The sequence below is a fragment of the Periplaneta americana genome, chromosome 15 (genome assembly GCF_040183065.1).
Source record: "Periplaneta americana isolate PAMFEO1 chromosome 15, P.americana_PAMFEO1_priV1, whole genome shotgun sequence".
Classification (NCBI taxonomy): domain Eukaryota; kingdom Metazoa; phylum Arthropoda; class Insecta; order Blattodea; family Blattidae; genus Periplaneta; species Periplaneta americana.
The window spans coordinates 60880821-60906655 of record NC_091131.1 but is presented as its reverse complement, the minus strand read 5'-3'; the positions used below and the strand labels follow the sequence as shown (position 1 = coordinate 60906655).

Genomic DNA, 25835 nt, shown 5'->3' with positions numbered 1-25835 from the left:
TCGTCTCAGGTATTTTAATTGAAAATATGTTGAAGGTAAGACATCTTGCCTTAAACTCTAGGGGTGCTAAGCATAGACATTTCGCTAGCCCGCGCTACGAGCGTGCTAAACTAGTCCCGGCTATCGTGTGATTATTTGCACAGGATGAAGTGAAGAAGTTGGCTACAAACAGGGTCCGATGGAGGCACTTTGTGAATGCCCTATGCTCCTCATGAGGAGATACAGGAGTTTGATTGACTGATATATCATATATCATATCATATCATATATCATATCATATCATATCATATCACATCATATCATATCATATCATATCATATATCACTAACACTGGTTTATGAATACGAAAAACGTTAGTTCGCTGATCATCCACCGGAAGCCCGCGCTAAGAATGTCTATGAATATGGTCCTGTTTCAGCATGTATCTGAGAAGTGGAAGAGAAAATATCGAGTATAATGTAAGAGTGAATAAATGAAGAAAACATCCAAATGAAACAGATTAGTGATGCACCGTACCACATTAAGTTTTTAGGCATATTGTGAACAATGGCTGGCTAGTCTTAAATATAGATCAACGAACAAGGTGTCTTGAATTTAATTTTTATTTAGCTTTAAACTTCTGAAAACAGATTAGATTTATGGTTCTATAATTTGTTTCATTAAAATAACCATTACATAGTTGCAAGCCTTCTTTTTATTTTTCACTTTCATGCCTTCCAACGCAAATATAACATTCTTCCAAAATCTGGCAAAAGGGCGTGGGGGTCTTACTTTCGAGTAAATACGGTTAATACTCGTCAGTAAATCACTTATGTGAACCTTGAATAGAGGTCGGTTCCAATAAATAAATAGGCAATGAATGAATGAATGAATGAATAGTGCAACTGACACATTTTCTTCAACGTCCATTTATTCGAAACATGGGCCTACTAACAAAAAGGAGAATTTTATGACAAATATTAATAAACCCAACTTACTTCAGTTCGGACTCCATCGATAGTTCAATAAAACTGTCAAGAACAATCCCCAGGGTTGTTTATGCTCTTTTTACATGCGCACAGTTTACACCGTCGCAGACAATGAAACTTGGCAGCACAACTTCATAACAAGGACAGAAACGCCCCTCCCCCTACGTCACGACTTTTGGCTCTTATTGGGTTTCTCAGAGGCTCCGCGTATAAAATTAATCAACTGTACTTAGACTACTTCTAAACACCTGAAAGAAGGTACTGTACGTCAATTTTTGTAAAAATCAGTTACAACTCACCAGCTTGGCGGCCTGGGCTGTGACAACGTCGGGGTATTGGATCAGGGCCTGGAACGTGTCTGCAAACAGAAGAACATCCACATAAGCAAGAGAGTTTACGAGGGAGACCGGGGCCTACGCATTACCACCATACTTACTGTTCTTCGTGAAGGTCACAATCTTCAGCACTTTGCCGAACCTGGTGAAGATCTGCAACAGGAGAAACCAGTGTTAACTACAAGGCATATAACGCGTGTATGTGAAAACGTCAAGAATTACATACATATCGCTGAAGTAATTTTCTCAGTGTTGTAACTCCATAGTTTTCTAAAGCAAAATGTTCAGTAAATTTCTTAAGGGGACACTCAACTATATTTTGGAACTTTTTTCCTATTTGACCAATGTTTTTCAAATTTGGAGAAAAGGTTTAATATACACATGGAAAGTAACATGCAAAATCTCAGTTCATTAGATCCAATACTTTTCAAAATAAAAAATATTTCAATTTTTAATCAATCATTAATTGAAATATCACTTTTAATTATCATTTTTTATTTTTTGGCTTCGTGCATTTGACTGTGACTTCTCAATGAAAAGGGCAAGAATTCTGCGTATTGATTTAGTTCTGTCACGTAAATTAGTGTAGAAATTTAATTTTTCATTTCTATGACACTTTTTCTCCAATTTTTAAGTTGAGTATCCACTTAAATTTGTTTGTGTAAAAATTTTACAGTTGAAAATAAAACCTAATGCAATGAAAATATTGTTATGTACTATTAAGTATAATACTGGATACTGTGACGTGTAAATCAACCAAGCACGTAACAGCCTAATAAAACTTACATTCCTATATCTCTAGCTCCGCATTCCGAGACAGTGGTGACAGGCACCATCAAGACAAGGTGGAGAAAAGTGGCGAAATGTAAAATGGGTTTTAATATCCGCATTAATTCAAGAACCATAAAACCATACCTAGCTCCAATTAAATGTTCACTAGAATACTGAGTGAACACGAAATCGGAGACTTTTTTTCCCCCAGATTCTCAAGTTTCAATTTCAAACATTTCACCTCAGCACACTCGCCGTTTCACTTACATTTTCTTTCATTTCATATATCATTTAATTAAAATTATGTTACAGAAGTAGCGAAAGATCAAATGGAGATAGCCAGACAGATATGCTTATTTCATCGACGCCAGTGTCGAGGGAGGTCTGTGAGCCCTGGTGGGTGACCATCAAAATGTCTGATTAAGAATTCAACTTGTTTTCTCCCTTCATCTGTAACTTTCAAAGGTGTTGGACACAAGGGTCAGTGGTCGCAGTGCAAAATTTCCGTCCACCTCTGCACAGATTAAAAAATGGCCTTGTTGCAGTACTTGTGTTCTGGAATCTCCGCGTGCTAGGAACCTCAACTTCAAAAATTTCTTTTAAGAAATTAAAGTTTGCTACATGGATAAATATACTGTATGATGCAAAAGTTACTGAGTTTCCCGTAACACATGCTAGAGGCGCTAATGTAGAAATTGATCTTGCTGCCACCTGCTGGGCGGTGGAGAACTTATTACATCTAGCAGCGCACCAAGTAGCGAAAATAAAAACTAATTACTCCATGCATTTAGCAGCGCACCTGGTGACAAAAATGTTAAACTATGCAGAAAGTATTCCCTCCCACCGTCGTCACTATTCTCAAACTAACCCAATTTAAAATAAAACATTTACATTTTTATTCCTCACAGCATCTTCCACTGAAAATTCTTACCGGAGTCAACAGAAAGATAAAAGAGACGATCTATTTTACACTACCCAATTAAAATATAAACAGACAGAGACAAAATAAAGCAAAAGGTTAGATAATTGGGATTGTATTCTTTGGGTATTTAGTGTACAGCGCAATGGAAAAGTCTGCAAAAACTACTTAGATAGTTCAATTTATTATATTACTATTACTTTACAATACATTCAACAACACTATTTTTACAACCTCCATAAACATCACTCTAACATACACTGCTTATTCACACATGTAGTATCACTTTATGTCCACTTATTAGCAAGTTTCTGGCTGCCATCTTGTTTTCTCGAGGAACGTCTCGAACGAACGATTAAATAGAGAACTCTGTGTTTCGCACCCTATTATATTATATTCATCCATGTTTGCTATTTACATTGTAAATTGTAAGCTATCCACCAACGATTGTAGCAGACCGAAGTGACTATTTCACCCGCACTACTACTAACTATTGCGCATAGAATTAGAAGCAAGCAGTGTTGACATTTTCTGTCGTTTTCAAACTGCGGAATAAATTTAAAAATATATACAGTATATTTTTTTCCATGATATCGTTTTTCCGTAATAATTTTCCCTTTGACCGTAATTCCGTAATAATAAGAGGGGTAATCCGTCATAATTTCGGACAATCCGTAATAGTTGGGAACTCTGTTAACATATTAAATCCCACACATATTTCAAATTTTATCGAACTAAGGGCACAGAAGGTAATCTCAAACATACAACTCACATGGTTACCTGGACATAAACAAATTCCGGGCAATGAACAGGCCGACCAATTGGCTAAATTGACAACACTTGAACCAAACATCAACAATAACATATGCCCTCCTGCAACGGAAATTTGCAGAAATATCTTATCGGAAATCAAGCAGGCTTGGGCCACTTCCTATAAACTTTATTCTGAATCGGAAGGAGATATTATCACACAAGGACATATTCCACCAGATCCATGGTTCCACGCACAGAAACTCTCCAGACAAGCCATTAACATGTATCTTAGAATTCGATTAAATACAGCACTCACTCCATGTAAGAGGAAATTATATGGGCTTCAGGATCATAATCTTTGTGATTGCGGCAAGAAAGGAACTTTGCACCACATGATATTCGGTTGTTCCTTACAAACTGTAAATACAAATTCATTTGTCGAACTCTTGTACAAAACTGGATTAGTAGGCCCTTTGGGTATAACAGACCTAATATCTAACCCTAATGCACGTAAAGCAAGACTCATATACAATAACACAAAGAAGTGCAAAATGAAATTTTAGTATATGGAGATGAGCTCATACATCTATTAATTGTCAAATCATAATAGCGACCCAGAACATCGACGCTAGAAGTCACAGAATGAGACAGGAGCGTCGTTAAATAAACAATAACAAGAAGAAGAAGAAGAAGAAGAAGGTAATCTCAAGTAATCGGCATTAGGTTGATATGCAACACAATTTTCCTGCGCTGTCTCATGTAAACAGACTGTCCGCTAATGAGGTTAAGAATGGTCGCACTCCACACAAGATGCACCATTAATCTTACCTACAAGACGAGTGGAGAGGGATCAATCCTATATGCCAGGCCCAAGCGAGGTTAAGAGATACAGTCCCACCATATGAACTCGGAAGAGCTAATGCAGTCCTGCGAGGTCGAAAACATCGTGAGGACCCACCCCGCGGCGCAGCACCATGTACCAGCCTGGGATCGGGTAATTTGAGCATATTTCCTTCTCATCTTAGTTTTCTCCCCCCACGTCTCGCTAATCCTCTCGAGGGCACAGGAAGGGGAAAGGAGGGTGCAAGTAATGAGGATAAGTGACCGGAGAAAAGATAACGACACACTAGAGACCTCTACCTCCAGACGATTCGCAACTTTTCTTCTTCGCCCGCCGTCCTGAGGCGAAGGATCGCCTCCCCCATGTAAAATCGTGTTTCGAACGCAAATTGGTGCAATGCATCGGCGGGCCGCTATCTCCCGAGATTACGCGACATCTCCAGGCCTGCGACCACTAAATTCGGCGCGAGGCCAGGATAATGGGGCTGTATCAGATTTATTTCAGCTGTTACTATAATTAATGCAATCGAACATATAAGAGCACAGCCGATTAACAGATTAAACGGTATTTTGATAATTGATTCCTAAAGGTGAAATCTCATTCAGCTAAGAAGATTTCGTAATTGAGGCACCTGGTACACCAATTTAACGTATGCTACCGTTTATCCGTTTCCAGCATATATTGAATTCTTAATTTAGCACATCTCCCTCCTGACAAAATGTTATCTCTCCAACAAATACAGCGCCCTCTAGGAACATTTGAATATCGTTCCGCGCAAAGCTGTTGTTCCAGACCTCAAATGTGTGATGATGTACTGTATATTTCAAATTCCAAGATGTTTTTAGTTAAGTTCTTGTTCCAGACAACGTCTCAATTCTCTGTTTTCTGCTAGATGGAGGCAGACAAATATCATGCAGGCCATTGTAGCACTATCTGACCATACAATGTTAATAATAATAATAATAATAATAATAATAATAATAATAATAATAATAATAATAATAAGTTCTTAGAACGGTTTTTTTTTTTCATAATTTTATTTTGTTCGTGTAATTTCTTAATTTTGTTCCTCCTACTTTAAACAAAATTGGACACTCCTTTCTACTCCAGCAGCGTTTTTCGTGAAGATTACAAGCATCGAAAAAGAAGCATGGAAAACACAAGGTCTTTATTCATTCCTTCTGTAAAAACGTCTATTATTCTTCTGACAAGGAAAATGATTTGGACTAGTTTACTCAAAATAGTGCAGTGTAAAATTTATGTAGGTTTATTTTCTTCTTATATTTTACGAGCGAATTTAACTCCATGATCTGAGATCAGTCAAGGTCAGGCTAAAGGCATTGCAACTGATATACTCGTATCGCGGTATAAAGAAAAATTACAAAATTGTCCAAAATTAGTGAAAATTTTGTCTGTGTAACGTGTTAACATTGATTTGTTTAGGTCTAGCACATAAACTGTTTGACGTTATTTATGAGCAGACTAATAAATAAATTCTCGATATTTTGTAATTCCAAGGATTAGGCCTTTCACGTCTCTCTGCCCCCCCCCACCCCAGCTTAAGAGACTGTTTTCAAAACTTGGCAACTTTGTCATGTGGGGGCGACAATATCGCGACGATGATGAAATTAATGGAATGGTTGCAGAGGAGATCTGAGTTGATCCCCGCCCGCCATCAACTTCATCTTGAACTCGCCGGGATTTGAAGCTCGGTCTTAAGCACTTCAATATTTTAATCGGCAAGTTACGAGTTGCACGGTGATTTGTAATGGGTAAACTGTGTAGTGACAAACTGTAAAGAGGTAATTACGCCCGTCACGGCCCGTCTTGCCAACTCTGCTCCGATGCAGGTGGGAATTTAAATTAGACTCGTCACCGCTCGCGCGCGCGCGCACTGCCGGAATTCCCCAGACTCGTTTAACAAATCACTGAACTTTAGACAAGCAGTCTCCCTGTTGATTAGTGAGCCAGCCTCTGTCACCAATCCGAGAGGGGATTCAAATTGATGGATTATATCTGAGGGTGGGCAAGATACCTCCCTCGAGGTGAACAATGCACAAACTCCGAGACGGAACCTCCCACCCGGCCCCCGATGAATGTTTTAGGCAACGCGCTTCATTTGTTTCCATTCTGATGACGCAACAGCAGCACCAATGTCGAGCAATAATGCCACGGGTAGTGGTTATAGAGGTCTAAGATGTACGAGAAATGGTAGGAGAATTTTTCTTCTCTTTTCGTTAAAGGATCAGCTTCTTCAGAAGACCTGTCCGGTATAGAAGAACAACAAACCGAGGAAGCTTTCGTATCATACCCTAGTTCGGAGCGATGCATGTACTATCTTAAAAATTTCCAAGTTCAGGCAAGTTCTCGTATACCTTATTTTATTTCAAGGAGTGCAGTTCGGTGGCTCCTTTGAACACCCGCTTACAGATTTATGACTTCCTACACAAACAACTCTGACAATTTCATCCTGTCCCCTCGTCCCAAGATTGCACAGTTGCCACAATCCTGGTGACCATCGAAGTCAGACTGACGGGATTCTTGGAATTCGGAAAAGATGCGACAACTCTGCCTCCACGTGGATTTGAGGGGAGCCTGTCAACTCTTCTGAACAAAGGTTGTGATTGGCTAATAAGAAGAGAAGACAAAATTTCCGTCACAGTAAGGAAGACATTTATTTATGACAACCAATTAGTAGTGGGCAGTAGAAGGTCTGTCGGAAAAGTCCTTTCTATGAAACTGCACTCCATGAAATAAAATAAGGTATACGTACATTTACACGTTAGGGTATGACGTTGCGGTACTATCGATATAAGTACCTGTCGATACTTTACTTGCGATTCTGGATATAATAATATTGGATTCGATATTTTACTGGTATCGGTAGAAAAATAGCAATATCGAAACAAAAGTTTTGAAAGCGGCAAGACGACTCGCATTTGTAGTTAACCATAATAAGTCATTAGGAAGTATTTCTCAAGAAGAATTGTTCAAATAAAATGAATGCACTAGGGAATAATAGTGTATATCTGGAAAAGTCAATTCTGTTAGAACATTGAGATGTTATTCGTTTTCATTGACTTTGTAAACTCATCTTTTATTGGAAAGTATTTATTTAAAATATTTCATTGTAAAATTAAGGACTCTTTTGCCAACTGTAATATTAGGTAATCACTAAATGTTATTTTCTTTAATAAAAGCCCTGATCACATATATAACAAATTGCCCATCCCCATGTTAAAAATGGTAACATGTGGAAGAGAACAGCCACTAGGATCGCCACTGTCGATTGGTAACGACCGTTAGATGGAAGTACAGTTGTTTCATTAAATTCAAATGAGAGTTACGCGACTTCTGCAGTCGCTAGATGGCAGCATAGTGAAATTAAAAGTTGTTGCCTTCAAAGCCCATAAGGCCGATCAATCTGTTATATTATGTGATCTGGGGTAAAAGCAGTGGCGAAGATGAAGTGTAAATACTGGGTAGGCTGAAAAAATTTGCTTATCTTGTATCTTTTTTAATAAAAGCAGATGTTAATCGGATTTTCTAGAATTTTTTGACACAGACCCCAAAAGATGACGATGACCACTCATTTCCACCTCCAAACAGAATACAGATAAACATTTAATTAATCTCAGAGCACACTTTTAGCCAAGGATATTTCTTACATAATGATATTTGAAAATTTCCATCTTCCTCCATCCCTTATTTTAACACGTAGCCTAAATAAGCACATTGATGTTGAAACTGATCATAAAGAGAATATGTTGTCACTGGAAGGAATGGTGAAAGGGAGAAGAGTTCGGGGAAGAAGAAGATATCAGATGATAGAGGACATTAAGATATGTGGATCATATGAGACGAAGAGGATGGCAGAAAATAGGAAAGGCTGGAGAACGCTGGGTTTGCAGTGAAAGACCTGCCCTTGGGCAGAACACTATGAATGAATGAATGAATGAATGAATGAATAAGCACATTTTGTTTCATATGCCCAACTTGAAAACGGTTTCTCTTTTCAGTCTCAATGCTCTCCTGGCATGAGCCATTTACACAAAACTAATATGCAAAAAAAAAAAAAAAAAAAACACACACACACACACACACACACACACACACACACACCCCCGCGCGCGCATGCACTTTTGATTGAACTAAACTCAACAACGCAGCACCTTCCAGAGAACACCAATATAGTGCGACGTAATATTGTGATGGAAGGCTAGCCTCGTCCCATACGGAGATGTAACGAATCGATACCTCCTCCCCGGTCTCCTCTCAAGATTGCGAGTCAAGGTCGTAGCCATGCCTTCAGAGGCTTCTGCCTTTAAGCCTCGCTACTCACACTGCTCTCTCCGTACTGGAATGAGTGCCAACAGTGAACTTAATATATGGAAGGATCGGAATGCAACCAAGTGTTGCGATATATCGTTATTACGAACTTATAGGCCTACTGTTACTAGGAAAAATAACTCAAAATTTTTGGGTAGGCTAAGCCTCAAAACCCTCTTAAGAGCTTCGTCAATGGGCAAAAGTAACATTACTCTCTATTGACGTTTAGCGATACCAATCGATATTCTTTCGATATTATGGGAGTATCGATAATTACTGAATATGGGATCCAGTATCGATATCAAGTATCGCTTAAAATGCAGTATCGTGATGTCCCTATGTTAGGATTTAACATGTTACGATTCTCTACTTTCTTATTTTTCTTCTACACAAACTCGCATCTTACAATTAAACTAAAATATTAAATTAAATGTCTATGTACTCGTATTTCATATAAAGAATTTATCCATGGTATTTCATTTGTTACTTAAATTTCATATAGGAACCCATATTCGTAAACGTAATGATGTGTGTCTTGAGTGTTGGTGTGTATACTAACGGATCCAAGTAACACTGCAGAATAACTCATATGATTAATATCATTATGGACTTCTCTACCAACTGTCGCCCTCATTTAAAGATTTCCAGCGCTCATATTCCTAATGGTGTCAGAAGCGATTATTATTCTTGCTCAGGGTGTAAATTGAATATTTTCTCCAGGAGGGGACGTTAAATTGTTAATTGCCGATAAAATAATGTCCATAATCATTTGCAGTTTTGGACGGCTCGTAATGATGTTACACTCAACTTTATATTAAAGAAATGAGAGTGGTTATTATGTACTACATTCATAACACATAAAATACGGAAACTATAAATTATGCAGCTGAAAGGGACAAATGTTGTCCCTGGCAGAGATAAATTAACACCTTTTCAGCAGGGGATATCAGATTCTCAGAGGGGGGACGATCCCCGACATCACCTCGTCAATTTGCAACCTGTCCTTGTTACAAGATTCTCCTCCTTTGTGATCGGTGTCGTACAGGAAGTTTTTTCTTGCATTTTAATTTGCTCTATAAACAAAATGCACACCAGCAAGTTCACTTAATGTGAATTTTCCCACAGTACCAACAAACTAATGAAACAAAAATTGGTCTATGCACATACTGCTTAACCCAAATAAACCTAATGTCATACACAAAGGATAGATACGTTTTAACTGGAGTTTCAGTGCACTGGCCTTGAATTTGATATCAGTTGGCTAATGTAATGTATATTGTAAACGAATTTCTGTACAATGTAAGCATAAAGTTCGCAATTTTTACAAACTTCACCAGGGCAACATAAAAGTTAACGTTACAAAAAACACCAACACCATTTAATCGCTTTAAAATCAAAAGCTGCGGTTTACCAATATGATACAGAAAGCAACCTGACTGCATGCTCAGGCTTGGAACAACCAAAGGAAATGCTTCCGGAATGGTTTCCTGTATGAAAATTATTCACAATGATCATCTCCACCACCATTAAAACCTTATAACAATGTCAATGAAACATTCTATAGAATCTTTTGTATGTTCGCGCATATGATTTATTTTACCATGGCTCTTTAAGCACGTTAAAATCAAAAGGTACAAATAGGATAGAGAAAGAAATTTGACTACACACATTAAGGTGTGTGATTACCAAAGAAAATACTCATGGACATGGTTTCTATATGAAAAATGTTCATATTGATCACCTCTAGCAATATTAGAAGTTTGTAACAAGATCAAACATCCTGCAGAATCTTTCGAGTGTTCATGCATATATGATTTACCATAGCTCCTTAACCGCTTTAGGGAATCGAACCCAGGACTCCTTAGCTTGACCATTGACGAAGTTTCTGAGCAAACGAACCTGTCCAGCGAATTTTAACCGAAGATTTGCACATGAGACGGGTGTCTGCAGAATTTGTTCCTCGCTTGCTCAAAGATGACCAAAGAGAAAATCGCGTGAGAGTTTGCCGCGACTTGAAGAGTGAAGTGCAGAACGATCCGAATTTTCTTAAAAGAATTGTGACTGGAGATGAGTCTTGGTGCTATGGGTACGATCCAGAATCAAAGCAAGCATCGAGCCAGTGGAAAACTCCAAATTCACCACGACCCAAGAAAGCACGTCAAGTGCGATCCAATGTGTGATTTGTTTTTTTTTTTATGTGAATGGCATTGTCCACAAAGAGTTCGTTCCGCCAGGACAAACAGTGAACCAACATTTCTATTTGGATGTGTTACGAAGATTACGAGAGAGTGTGCGACGAAAAGACACGAAATGTGGAGGAATGGGAACTGGTTGCTTCACCACGACAATGCTCCAGCCCAGACAGTTCTGACTGACTGACTGACTGACAGTTTTCGACAAACAACATGGTGCTTGTGCCTCATCCATCCTATTCACCTGATCTAGCTCCGTCGGACTTTTTTTTTTTTTGTTTCCACGGATGAAGAAATGTCTGAAAGGAAAGAGATTCAGTGATGTAGATGACATCAAAGAAAACATGCTAACGGCTTTGAACAGTATCCTGCCTCAAGAGTTCCAGCACTGTTTTCAGCAGTGGCAAAAGCGTTGGGACAAGTGCATTAATGCACATGGATAATACTTTGAAGGGGACTAAAGTATTGTGAATGTAGAGTTCAATAAAAAAAAACAAACAAACATTCCGGTTATTTTTGGGTCCACCCTCGTATATATGACATGTCTGAAAACGTCTGTAGTAGGCTATTGATACGGAGGAGGAGAGCTCGGCCGGCTCTGAGGATCGGATTCCGGACACAGCTCAGTTGATTAAGAGCATCCAGCGCGTCAAGCTGATGGTCCTGGGTTCGATTCCCGGTGCCAGAATGAATTTTTCTCCGTTAATAATCGTATTTATGAATTTGATCACAGTGCATAAGCGCGTATTTACCCGCAGCGACAGCAAGAAAAATATGAGACAGAACTGCCTATTATATCTTGTAACCGTAAGAAATCTCAGCCGCAAACGGGTATTTTTATGTATACGAAGTGTGTGATAATTCTGTTCGCAAGAATTTTTTCAACCACTTCCTCAGAAGAACTCTTTTATGCATATCTGCCAGTGTCCGCGATCATTACAACTTACATATTTTAAGATTCTTTTAAGTTTATTTCACTTTTACCTGTATCATTACCACAGTCTTTTAGTCGTTAGAGAAGCTGGTAAGAAATTCTTCAGAAAAGCTATTGTAAACATAATAAAACCGCACGATGACAGACCAAGTTTTGTGGTATTAGTGTTAAGTTTGGTGTGAAAGTCAACGCAGTGCATATCATTCCGGACGTTAGGTAAATGTCACGACTCGAGCCACCTGTCAACCTATGTTATTTTCTATCATTATTGATCTCTAGGACTCGACAACACGGGCTCGCGCTTTGACTCCAACGAGTTATTTATGACTTCTACCGACCACTCTGCGGACAACTCACTGACAGTTCAGCATGAGACAACGTCACCACGCAAATTCATACATACTGTATAGATCCGAGTTCTGCAACTCCGACAGAGACTTTCTGCGCGCGGACGGTCGGTCTTAAGGGGCAATTCCCAGTAAAACCTACTGTTCAGTTCTGATATCTCCGTCCCTTGCAAGCGGTGAAAGAGTGGTTCGGAGGAGCGAGGAACAGCAGTAAGGGAGATGGCAACAGATTCATCGGAAGAGGTGCAAATCGCCATGCTATCAGGTTACTCCTGGTATCATTTTAGCCGTTTATGTCAATTATTATTCTATTACATTCGGAATTATACCACCTCTTGCCAAACTGTCTTAAGTTTTTGTATATGATTACAGAATCCAATCTAGTCTACTCCGGTAACTTGATCAATGACTTAGTCTTGTTGTTTCAGTAACTTGGTTAGTGAAACGCCAAAGCAAAAATACTTTCCGTGGGAGAAGAAATCTTTATGGAGAATTGAAAGACATTGATTTTAAGTGGGGAAAGTGTCGGTCCAAATGATAAATACTTATTGAGAAAGTACGTATTATTGACTTGCTGCGAAGGTATTTAATGGAAATGAAAACTTCTCGCGAACATCAATATTGGCAATAAATAAAAATAAGAAATTATTATTGTAAGGAGTGATGCAACTCTTTCCGTGAGCTTTATCTAGCGGAATTAACGTGTTTAAATTTCTTCTCTTTATCACATTGTTCCATAACGGAAGTAATAATTTCTCAGTCTTCACTATGAACAGTCGTTTTGACACAGCCCACTTCGCAACGTAATTTTCACTTTGTACTCACGAATAGTATATAGCCACTGGAAAAGCTCAGGGCGTTAGCACGTCGGCACTAAATAGCCTAGTAGTTGGTGCAGCGGCGTTAAATAAGACTAGAAAGTCAACTGAAGCATATGTTGTTTGCTGAACAGATGTTATGTTTGTTCAAGCTAACTTCTCTCCACACCGCTCCTTAAGAGGAGCTTAACTACCATATGCCGCCAATGCGTCAATGCTAAATTTGCTTATTTAATGACCCATTATCTCAGGAACTACTGAAGATACCATACTGAAATGTGTACAGGGTAAAGATACAAGGTTCATAAGCACACTGACGTTAATTTATCAGGAGAAAAAAGTTCCGAATTTTTTAAATAGTGTAATTTTATTTTGTTTATTTTAAATGCAAATGCCTCATTTTCCCACAAATTATAAACGACAGAAGCTGAAATTTTAAACACATATTAAGTGATGTATGTCTATTAGTTTGATCATGAAATATACTTTACATAACAAGTAACAAAATAAAATCAACATTTGACTTTTTTTTTTTTTTACATATTTTATTATTGATAAGTCTGAGTCAGTTTGTTTAGAAAACTTGTAATTTTATCCTGTAACAATCGGGGTATAATATATTCAGTAGTTCCGGACATATGAGGTAATTAAATAAGTAAATTTAACATTGACAGTGTAGGGCTATTAAGGGGTTAGGGACAGCTTACAGCAGTAAAATTTTTGGAAATATTCAACATTTTTTTCCTCCATTAATGTATATTGTACAATAATATGTACATTTGGAAATATTCAACATTTTTTCCTCCATTAATGTATATTGTACAATAATATGTACAATGTAAAACACTGTCCTTCTGCTATAAGAAAAAAAATATTTTTACGATTTAAAAAATTATTTATATATTTGTTTTTCAAAATTCACTTCATTTCACCTCCTTTGATCTGATTACCTGGTTGGGTTTTTTCCGAGGTTTTCCCCAACCATAAGGCAAATGCCAGGTAATCTTTTGGCGAATCCTCGGGCCTCACCTCATCTTACTACATCTCGCCAAAATATTGTAAAAAAATTGAAGAAAATTGTAAGAAATTGTAGAAAATTGTAAAATATTTTAAAAATTGTAATTGTGATCTTTTAAAATTTTGACTTTTTCCACATCTTAAAGCTTAATTGCTAATGTAAGATCTATGGAATGTAATAAATGAAATGAAAACACCCTTTTGTACTGATTATCTGATTTTTTCTTCCGAGGTTTTGTTCAACTTTAAGGCCATTGTCAGGCAGTGACAACAAATCCCTGGCCTCCTCTCACCAAATACCATCTCATTATAATTCTATAGACGTTAATCTAATAGTTCACACGACGTCGTTAAATAATTGAGTAAATATATTTGTTGCACCTTTAGTAGGTATCTGTAAGTGCAAGTCCGACTACATTCCCAGTCATTTTTGTAACGATTTCATGTTGCAGACGAAGGGAGTGTCGCAACGCAATGCGTCGGTTGGGCCACTGCTGCACGCCGCAGAGTGGCCCCCGGCAGAAGATGGTGTTTAAAGTAAACTTACACTGAAATCTCAAATCCCGCAACTTTCAAAGGATTTCAGCAGTGAAGTGATTGAATTATTGCTTGCTTGCGCTTTTCTTTAGTTCATCGCAGTGTGCGGCTTCTCAATCTTCGCGAAATGGCACGGGCCCTGCATTCAGTTAACCATCTCGTCTTAAGCGATTTTCTTTCGTTCGTTCATTCTCTGACAAAGTCAGAATCGTTCAAAGAATGGGAACGAAAGGGGAAATGGTAGTACCAGCAGGAAGATCCAAGAGCCACTTTGTGGCAACCGGTTTAGAAGAGTAACAATAGATATGAAGAGTTCGCGGGAAGAACGATGAATGTCACAGTTTTGTTAAGGTTGATGTCATTATCTAATTCAATGGATCACTACGAAATTTAATGTTGTTCTTATGAAAAATGGTAAAAAGGAGAATTATCACCACGAATACAGTAATCCTTTCCTTTATTTCCTATAGAAACAGCACTACATCTTGCAGTTATAGACTCAATTAGATCATTATTTAATCCTTAACAGAAATGTGACATTCATCGTTTTTCCCGCGAACTCTTCATATGTCTGAAGTCCGCTTCTAGCTCATAATACAGAGCTGGTCTGATAGGGTGCTATGCATAGACATTTCGCTAGCCCGCGCTACGAGCGTGCTGAACTAGTCCCGGCTGTCGACTCATTACTTGTACAGGATTCATATCATATAATATCGCTAACAATGGTTTATGAATACGAAAAACGTTAGTTCCCTGGTCATCCACCGGACGCCCGCGCTAAGAATGTCTATGAATATGGCCCATAAAGATTATACTTACTTACAAATGGCTTTTAAGGAACCCGGAGGTTCATTGCCGCCCTTACATAAGCCCGCCATCGGTCCCTATCCTGAGCAAGATTAATCCACTCTCTATCATCATATCCCACCTCCCTCAAATCCATTTTAATATTATCTTCCCATCTGCGTCTCGGCCTCCCCAAAGGTCTTTTTCCCTCCGACCTCCCAACTAACACTCCATATGCATTTTTGGATTCGCCCATACAGTACGTGCTACATGCCCTGCCCATCTCAAACGTCTGGATTTAATGTTTCTAATAATGTCAGGTGAAGAGTACAATGCATGCAGTTCTGCGTTGTGTAACTTTCTCCATTCTCCTCTAACTTCATCCTTTCTAGCCCCAAATATTTTCCTAAGAACCTTATTCTCAAACATCCTTAATCTCTGAATAATTTCAAGGGAAAAATTGTTCCGGGGCCTGGAGCTTCACCTGAAAGACTAGATTTGCATAATCCTTAATCTCTGTTCCTCTCTCAAAGTGAGAGTCCAAGTTTCACAACCATACAGAACAACCGGTAATACAACTATTTTATAAATTCTTTCAGATTTTTTGACAACAGACTAGATGACAAAAGCTTCTCAACTGAATAATAACAGGCATTTCCCATATTTATTCTGCGTTTAATTTCTTCCCGAGTGTCATTTATATTTGTTACTGTTGCTCCAAGATATTTTAATTTTTCCACCTCTTCGTAAGATAAATCTCCAATTTTTATATTTCCAATTCGTAGAATATTCTGGTCACGAGACAATCATATACTTCGTCTTTTCGGGGTTTACTTCCAAACCTATAGCTTTATTTGCTTCAAGTAAAATTTCCGTGTTTTCCGTAATCGTTTGTGGATTTTCTACTAACATATTCACGTCATCTGCATAGACAAGAAGATGATGTAACCCGTTCATTCATCTGTGGCATCAGTCAATTTTTCAACACGTCTATGTAGGTTCTTCCATAAAGAAAATGGTCCATTGATCTTGAAGCACATAAGACTAATGCATGTCAATGACTTCACTGACGCCATCCACACGACCAACGTGCCGTAACTTACGATTCAGGCACTAGTGCAAGTTAAATATACTGTAATGATTACTTGCTTGGTGGAGTTTTGTTTCCAACACCAGTGATGACTTCAAATTGTGACAAAACACTGAATTATAGCACAAACCTACAAGGAAAGAGTTCTACAAGAAAATCTACCTCTGTTCACCAAATTGCACTTGAATTTTCCGAAAATTTAAACATGAACTTCCAAAGTGGAAAACCTAAGCCCTAGCAGACTGTGCTCTTCGACCAAGAAAATGTAGAGAGAATTATTACCCGAATGTCAGAAGCAGAATGAAAGAGTCCTCGAGGATGTCGTGACGGGAAAGTACCTAGGTATAGTTCTATGTTATTATTTAAAGATCCTTTTACAATGTACAGATTGTTCACAGTGGATTAGACAATATGCAAAGCAATATCCAATCTGAAGTGAATAAGTGAACTTGATTATTCGTAGAACAATATCTCCCCCAGCAGATTTTCCCACATAAATCTCACAAGATCTGTTGGCGATCGAACCCGGGTCCGGCATCTAATAAAACAATGGCCGCTGTACATTTTATGTAGGTTAATGGGTACTGTTACGCAACCAGACCGATAAGAAAAAGGGAGATATCGCTCCCCTCACGCAATAAAGTCGTGTTTAAATATACTCGCTCTCGCTTGCCGTTTCTGCGCAACCACAGACGTTCCCATCAATTCACAAAATATCTGCCACAAATTACACGAAATTACGGCCTGTCAAGTATTGGGGAAAATGAAACTCGATACATAAAACAACACTAAAACTCCAGGAACGGGGTTTTATTTCGTGGTGGATTAATATTGTTTTTGCTCTCCAGGCGTGCTTCCCGTAGCCGATTGTGAGCCTCATCGGGGACTGAACCACGACTTGGTGAATGTCTAAACTGTACAAGAAGAACTAAAAAAGCGTGTTCTGCGTCAAAACTACATTCAACAATAAAAGAAGAAAGTAATGTAGTGGGAGATTTAAGGATATTAGGAATTGCATTTATTACGCGACTATGGCGAGAAGATAGCGAAGGATGCAGTACAATCGGTTAAAGGCGGGTAAGTTTTTCCAAAGGCCATAAGAATTTTTTTTATAGTTTCCTTCGGACGGGAGGTAAAGCCGGCTGTCACAGAATAAGAATCTACTCCTGCATCAGATAATTCGAAAAAAAAAATTATTACCCAACTGTTCTTCAACCAAAGTCGGTCACAATCTCATGGGATGCTCACCGATTGTATCGAGCAAAATTTTAAAACCAGGTGGACGTGCAAAAGTACTTTTGGCTAATAAACATAAACATGTGAGGGGCAATGTAACTATTATTATGAATGCATAGTGGAGGAAGGAAAGGGTGTTACTAAAACAAGGTGGTGACTCCTTGTATCCTTTCTGCCTCTGTTATAATTCTATAAATATTAAACTGGCATGTGCTCGAACCCAACCTAGTGCAAGTTTGTCAATGTCAACATGTACTATCCGGCAAAGCGAAATTTTGACGCGGAAAATATATGTAACAACAAACCTGTGTCGTCACTGTATCGTAGCAGTCACTTGGTCGAGTTCAGCGGCCTGATCTGGAGATCTAGAGATAAGTTGAAGTTAGGCATAAGGTATCACTAGTTGCCCCATGAAAGTGATGATAATTTTGTCTACTGGGATTAACTGGTCACATCAGCTCACTTGAAGACTAATAATTTCAAACACCGCTGCCAACTGTGAGCAACATGGAGTACATAACAATCTCAGCTATCTCTTCAGTGAAACGATGCACCTCGGGGGCGTGTTCAAGTGACCCATGCGCTAAAAACTTGCACAATAATTACTCATTAATCCTCCCACACCTATCGAAATGACGTTCCAAATAAATCTATCTCCTCACACCTCTCTCTTTAACCATTGTTTATAATCTCATATGAGATGCATTGATGCTTGTTGAAACTGTACTCCAAATTTGGTTGAAAAAGGACGACTCATTTACCGATATTTACACCACGCAGGAGAACTCTTATACCACACACACACATACTTCATCCTGCGGCATTTGTGTTGCGTCGTCCCTGTTCCGAGCACTGCGCGCAAGGGATTTCGATTGGCGGGTGGCAAAACTCCATCCTCCATGCTTTGTATCTCATTATGCAAATCGCGGACTCGGAGGAGACGACGAGCGGATGTAAACATCTTGGAATGAAACAAATCCTTCTTCACGGCGAAATCTTTTATAAGGATTCTTCAGACTCCATTACTGAGAAGCTATAAGATCAGGAGGATGGGTCCCATTAGCTCCTCTCGGAGGAAACAAAGCATACATGTAGGCAATTATACCTTCTCGGATGACAAGGGCTTCTCAGAGTACTTCGCTTTTCTTAGCGTACATGATCTCAATTTGTAGGGTAAAGGATCACATCTTCACATCCAAACGGACTACGCTCTTGCTTCTTAATTGTCTCAATCGTTCAACTGCCAACAATGAGTTTCTTTTCCAGCACCTGTTGCATGTGACGCGATACTTATCGAAATCAAGAGGAACGACGACTGCTAATTCCTCCATCCGCCTACGAAATCCCCCACCCTGGAGTATTTGGGAGCGTTTCAGTATCAACTCGCTGCCACTCAAGCAGTAAGCAATCAAAATCAATACAATATAAAGCAGGACAGCTGCAAAGCTAACTTATTACGGAAAAACGGCTTATCTGCAAATATCTTCGCGAATAAAATTGTTCCCTCCACTATCCCATGAAGATTATGAACATTAAACGTTATAAAATAACGATATTCCTTGGTCTTGTATTCAGCAAGGTGCAAGACCAACTGCAGAAGGTAATACTGAACAAAAACGAGTTAACGAACACTCCATCTATTGTACAGAACGATTTAGGAGGAAGACTAATAATTTTGGGGATGGTAGTACGGACTACTCTGAGTATAAAAAAGTTCATATAAACATTGCAATGTGTGTGGAGATACAGCTGTTCGGTTGTTACGCATGAAAAGGAAGAAAGATAAGTGAATTAACGATTACATTTATTGCTTATTTACACGATATCAGCATATTTCAACTGTTCAAAGTAAATGATTTTAAAATCCCGCCACCGGCTTCAATGTACTTTCCCGCTATATTAACAACAGTAATTTTTGCTCTTCTGTGAGGGACACACTATTCATGATGCAAGCGAATAATTCGTCCCTCATGCTTATTTTGTTTTTGTATACTTCGCATTTCATCCACTCCGAGACAAAAATAATAACAGAGAAAAGCGCACAACATGCAGAGTACAAGAGTTCAACTCTCGCTGTTGCAAAACTTTGTTATAGGCACTACGCGGTTTTTGCACTAAAGTACTCCGAGACAAAAATCAACAGGAGTGAGGTCTGGGGACCTTGGTGGCCAATCACAGTGACCGATCCATCGTTCGGGGAATATGAGTTGTAGGCGATGTGTCACCTCACGGTTAAAATGTACACGCTCGAAGAATATGTTTATTAGCCAAGGAACATCCTGCAACAACCGTGGAAGCTCGTTTGCAGAAAGGCAAAGTAGCTGTGGCCTGTAAGACAATTCGGTAACACAGGAGGTCAAATCAACAGAGTGTCGATCAAACCACACCCACATTGACAGAGAAGCGATGTTGATAAGTTGTTTTCATAATGCTATGTGGATTTTTGTTGAATCACTAATGTGAGTTAATGTGTTTATTGTCACGAGTGAAACTACCTTCATCTGTGAACAGTATCAATGTTACTAATTGGTGATTACCAATCATCCACCAACAGAATTTCAATTGTCTAAAATCTCTAGTTTCATCTCTTTCTTTCAAGGTGTTGCACCCGCCATTCATGAAAAGGATACATGCCGTACTGATGTAATTATCGCCATACTTTTGTCTGTGGAACACCCACACGTGCAGAAATTCGTCTGCTTGTTAAAAGATTGAAGAAAGCCTTCTACTTCATCCACAGTTCATTCATTTGCACGTTCTGAAGAAATACGATTGCTGGAAACTGTACCAGTTTCACGCCGTTTGTTATGAATAGTAAACACTCTTGAATTTGGTACTCTACGATTAGGGAATAATCGACGATACTTTCTATGAGCAACAAAATCACTTCCATAACAAAACCCATATACAAATACCATATCGGCATTTTCAGCATAATATGTGTGTGGCATTGTTAGAAACTCATGTATTCTAATACCAAACAGCGTAAGAACTAAACTGCAAACATGTTATTCAGAGAGTGCTCAACTGTTTAAGCGTGTTCGCATGGGATATATACAGGCTAACTACGAACAGCAGCTTCTTTACACCATTATGGGCAGCGGTGCCCTGAGAAGATCCCAGAACGACACGTACCAGTTCTTGTCCATAAGTCATTTGTCGTTCCTTCATACTACGTCATTTGCTATGCGTAACATTCAAACAGCTGCATCTCCAGACCCATTGAAAATTGAACTCACGAGTACTCAGAATAGTCTATCTATATACTATCAAACCCTTAAAACATTTTCTATTCCTACTGAATCACTCTGCAGAAAGAAAATACTCTCCTTGCCAGGAACAGAATCCAATCTGTGTATCCCATTCCATCACTTCTGATTCCTAGTCATCATATTTTGTAACAATCCCAACGAGTGGGATTCACTCTGCCCCTTCCCTCATTTCATCAGAAGACACAGTACATCCAACCTTCGAAAGGCATTTTCTACAATTAAACAAAAACGAAATATCCAATCTAACTCTCTCTATTCAGCACCTAATTAAAATCTATATACAGGGTAGGTTAAAAGTCGCTTTCCTCCAACACTTCCTTACATTTAATTGCATTCAATTGAGGGGATCAGAAGCAAAGGGGTGTAAGTGCACTTAAGTTATTTGTGAGAAAATGTGGTTGAAAGTACTTAAGATTTCGTATATTCCGTGAATTTTTTTATTCCAATTTTAGTGTGTGATGTAGTTAAAAGATGTATCCCTCTGCCATTAAAATTTTAAATGTTTTAGCTTACCCTGGATGCACCGAACTCACGTTCTTAGAAATGTCACTTGTACCCCTTTGCTTCTAACCCCCTCAATTTACATTTTACTACACATTCCTTTACAGATTTTGCTCAAAATGGAGACCCTATTTCTCGATACACAATTCACAACGTTTAGATGCTGATCTACAGAGGGCAGAACATAACTCACGATTTTCATCAATTTTCATGAATGACTGTTCGATCATCTGTCGCAACTGACGCAGATCCTGCGATTTCTGAGCAAAAGCATCATTTTTCAAAATACCCCACAGCGAAAAAGCACATGGCGTCAGGTCGCATGATCTGGATGGCCATTCTGTTGTGCCCCGACGGCCAATCCACTCATGGAATTGCTGGCTCAAGACGTCCTTCACTCCTACATCAAAACGAGTTGGTGCTCAATCTTGTTGCCATATTAACTGCGTTTAGGCTAAACGAGGGCTGTTTTCAAGTTCAGGAATAATCACCTCCTCTAACATCGGTCGCTGGTAACCGTTCCTTCTAGAAAGATGGCAACCCAACACAATAAAACAAAACAACAATAACAAGACATGACATGACATTGGAAAAACAGTTGACGCACGAACATGACTGTCAACCCACCACTTATTATACCAGCTATTCGTTTATTCAAGTTATGACATCTGTATAGCTTATGTGTACAAATATGAAACCTAAGAACGAATATTGGGGAAAGCGACTTTTGACCCACCTTGTATAGCTCACTAGCTTTTACTTTATTGAAACTTTTAGATATTTAAAAACGTTCCGTGAATATACTGTACATCAATTAGAGATACTATGTATAATTAAGCACTTCTACACTGTTTGGATCTATTGAGTTTTTTTTTTTATTAATGGCTTAGTCTGAAGAGCTGTTGGTGAGGAGAACGTAACGTGGAGGATACAATTCAGACTCCCACAAGCCGGCTGTCGCACCGCATTTAGTCTGTTGTTAATTGTAAAACGATCTTGTAGCTCTGTATTCTGCATAAACATCTCCAATACTTTCAAGCACAATACAGGATAGGAGGGAACATTATTCTTAGGAATATGACGAAGAAATAAGTATAACATATTGTTTCATTGCGGACAGTTTTCGAAAAAATTCGATAGCAGTAAAATTTTGATTACGCATTTCATTAAAAATCTTAAAAATTGGTCCACACTTGTGGAGTAACGGTCAGCGCGTCTGGCCGCGAAACCAGGTGGCCCGGGTTAGATTCCCGGTCGGGGCAAGTTACCTGGTTGAAGTTTCTTCCGGGGTTTTCCCTCAACCCAATATGAGCAAATGCTGGGTAACTTTCGGTGTTGGACCCCGGACTCATTTCACCGGCATTATCACCTTCATCACATTCAGACGCTAAATAACCTTAGATGTTGATAAGCGTCGTAAAATAACCTACTAAAATAAAAATAAAAAAATCTAAAAAAATTGTGTTAATTCTGTAGGATAGCGTATAAGAAATTATTTCTGACAAAGATTTGTAATCTAGTAATAAAAAGTACATGTTCCCATTAATCGCCCAAGAGGAAATTACAAATTTCACTCGTCAGCTGTAATGTAGCAGTAAAAAGCAGACAACACTGCAGCCTGAATATCTCGTGTACAATTACATCCACATCTCTGCAAATCAGTAAAATAAGATATGTAGTGCTATTTATAGTCTGCGGCGTTGCTTCAGGTTACATTTTATTTTCTCGAATAACTCGAAATTCTCAGTAGATTAAACATTCAAGTTTATATATTTAATACATAACGTTTCAGTTACATTAGGCATTGCAGCCCGAAAGAGCAGAAGGTCGTACTCGGGCGCAGTTCAGTTTAGTTATACAAAATTGAAGAGTGTAGTATTTGTGTTAATTGTCAATATTGAGTGTAATTAGTACCACTGCCATCGGGTATTTATCCATTTGCAGTGTGAATAAATACATCATTTGGCGAGATTTGCTCATAATGACTTGATACATAATACGTGTGAATTAATGTAACAAGTTTTCTCCCACCCTGTATATTATTTATTTAAAGATTTTCTTAAATAACATATTATTCACCGTCGAGAAAGACTGCTATCACATAGGACTATGAACCAATCAGTCTCTTAGCACTGAATAGCATCGACCTGCGAGACCGAGCTGCATTTCCATACGCAACGAGACGGAACGCGAAAGACAGCACCGTGAGAATTGAGAGGAGGGCAGCAGCGACACACGTGCATGCAGTCTCCTTAGAATGCTGTTACGTGGCTAGACCTTTCACTCAACGATTCACATTAAATATTACGAAATAATTTAGTAGTGTGGAGAAATAATGAAACAGTAGTGACTGATGAAACAAATATGAGCCACTAAATTTCAAAAGATCTTTCCGGAACCAAACCAGTGCTTAGTTGGCCTACAGGGAACTTGCGTTGCAGCGAATGTGGTATGACGGCTAGAGAAAAATGAAGTGACGACGTGTCAGTACTCTCATACTCTATACTGCGGCATTCAGAATGTAGGAAAATACCGTTCAGTCCGCGTTTTGTGACCTAGGTTCTTTGTGACGTCAAGTAATAATGAAGAGAAGATGACGATAACTGAGGAAATAAGATGCATCTATTCTGTAATTTACAGATAACAATGCAAGAAATATTTTCTTAATATTAAAATCTTTTCCCGAGTAAGTTTCAGAACTACAACTCTCTTAGCGATCGGTCACAACTTATGTTACAATGCTGGTGCTATAATGTGGCAACAGACAAAACATAGCGCCTCCGTTCTTGTGTCGAGCATGATGTCATTCTTCCACAACCATTAACTGATAACATGAGGAGTGGCAGAAAGGCATTTACATATTAAGATTGTCCGTAAATACGCTAACGTAGTAAAAAATAGAACAAAAGCCTACTATATTACGCTATCTAGAGTAAATCGTACTTCACAGGAGCAAATCCGTACTCTTCCATAGACTCAAGCTAAATTACTTACCCTTCCCTCCTGTCTTGACCAGTAGGAGCACTTGGATTCTGCGCACTTTGAAACATTTGTTGCCTGGCTACATCTGAAACTACTCTATTGTTTTAGGGTATATGAGGTTCTGGTTGATATGTACATCTCACTTGACGGTATGTGTCAATAGAACAACTTGTTTGTATGCATCTGAAGTCTGATTAGTATAATATATAACTAATTGGCATTGTACGCAATGGAGGGAGAAAGGAGCTGGACACCCTACCCCATTATCTCCTGGCCTAGCTGCCTTATAAATGATGGCTTCTTGGTATCACTTGTGAGGTTCAGACCTGATTTCGAACAGTTGACTAAACAACAACAACAACGTCGAATAGAGCCACAGGCATAGCTCAGTCGGCTAAGGCTCTTGCTTGCCTATCTGGAGTTGCGTTCGGGCGCGGGTTCGATCTCCACTTGGGCTGATTACCCAATTGGTTTTTTCCGAGGTTTGACCCAATCGTAAGGTGAATTCCTGATAATCTATGGCGAATCCTCGGCCTCATCTCACCAGGTACCATCTCGCTATCACCAATCCCATCGACGCTAAATAACCTAGTAGTTGATACAGCGTCGTCCAATAACCAAATAAAAAAGTGTAATAACTGCAGAACACATCCAGTGTTTCCTTGAAACGAGAAGATATAAGTGGTGTCCTACTGGCATCACTTCTGAGGTTGAGACCTACCTTCGGACAGTTGACTAACAGCCAGAGCAGAAAAATATACCCCAATCAGAGCCGCAAAAATCTAACTGTGTTTCAGAAATCCCATAATTTCTGGCCCTCTGCAGTAGGTGACGGTGTTATCAGCACCACGCTCTGGAAAAGGCCCGATAATAAATCTGATAAGAAGTTTATTTCTGAAGAATGTGGTGAGCTCAAACATTTTGCACCCATCCAGTTTTGAACCAGAAAATCTTCCACTACAATCGATGAATCTCGGTCCCAGAGCCGGATCTTCTCAAAGTGAAGTAGTCCACGATTCGTCACTCTGCTACGATCCGTAGTTGTGTCACTCTTGAGCATACCGAATGTTCCGAGCAAGAGGCAAAGTATACAAAATCTCAGTCAGTGGGGACTGCTCCGACAAATCAGACAGCCGTGACGTCAGTCGCAGAACGCGGATTTCGGAAGACTCTCTGATGAGCCCCAGCCAACCCAGTCACTCGTGAA

General features: G+C 39.0%; 1 protein-coding gene across 14 annotated transcripts in view; it reads right to left on the bottom strand.

Annotated features, from left to right (window-relative positions):
- Nucleotides 1–25835, bottom strand: part of heph (polypyrimidine tract-binding protein 1 heph) — a 604630-nt gene that overhangs the window by 47761 nt on the left and 531034 nt on the right. For all 14 annotated transcript variants that reach the window (XM_069847361.1, XM_069847359.1, XM_069847362.1 and 11 more), the window contains 2 exons: nucleotides 1405–1456; nucleotides 1268–1326 (listed from right to left, as the gene is read on the bottom strand). In XM_069847361.1, the coding sequence (XP_069703462.1) occupies nucleotides 1268–1326; nucleotides 1405–1456 (111 nt within the window). The remainder of the gene's footprint in view (nucleotides 1–1267; nucleotides 1327–1404; nucleotides 1457–25835) is intronic.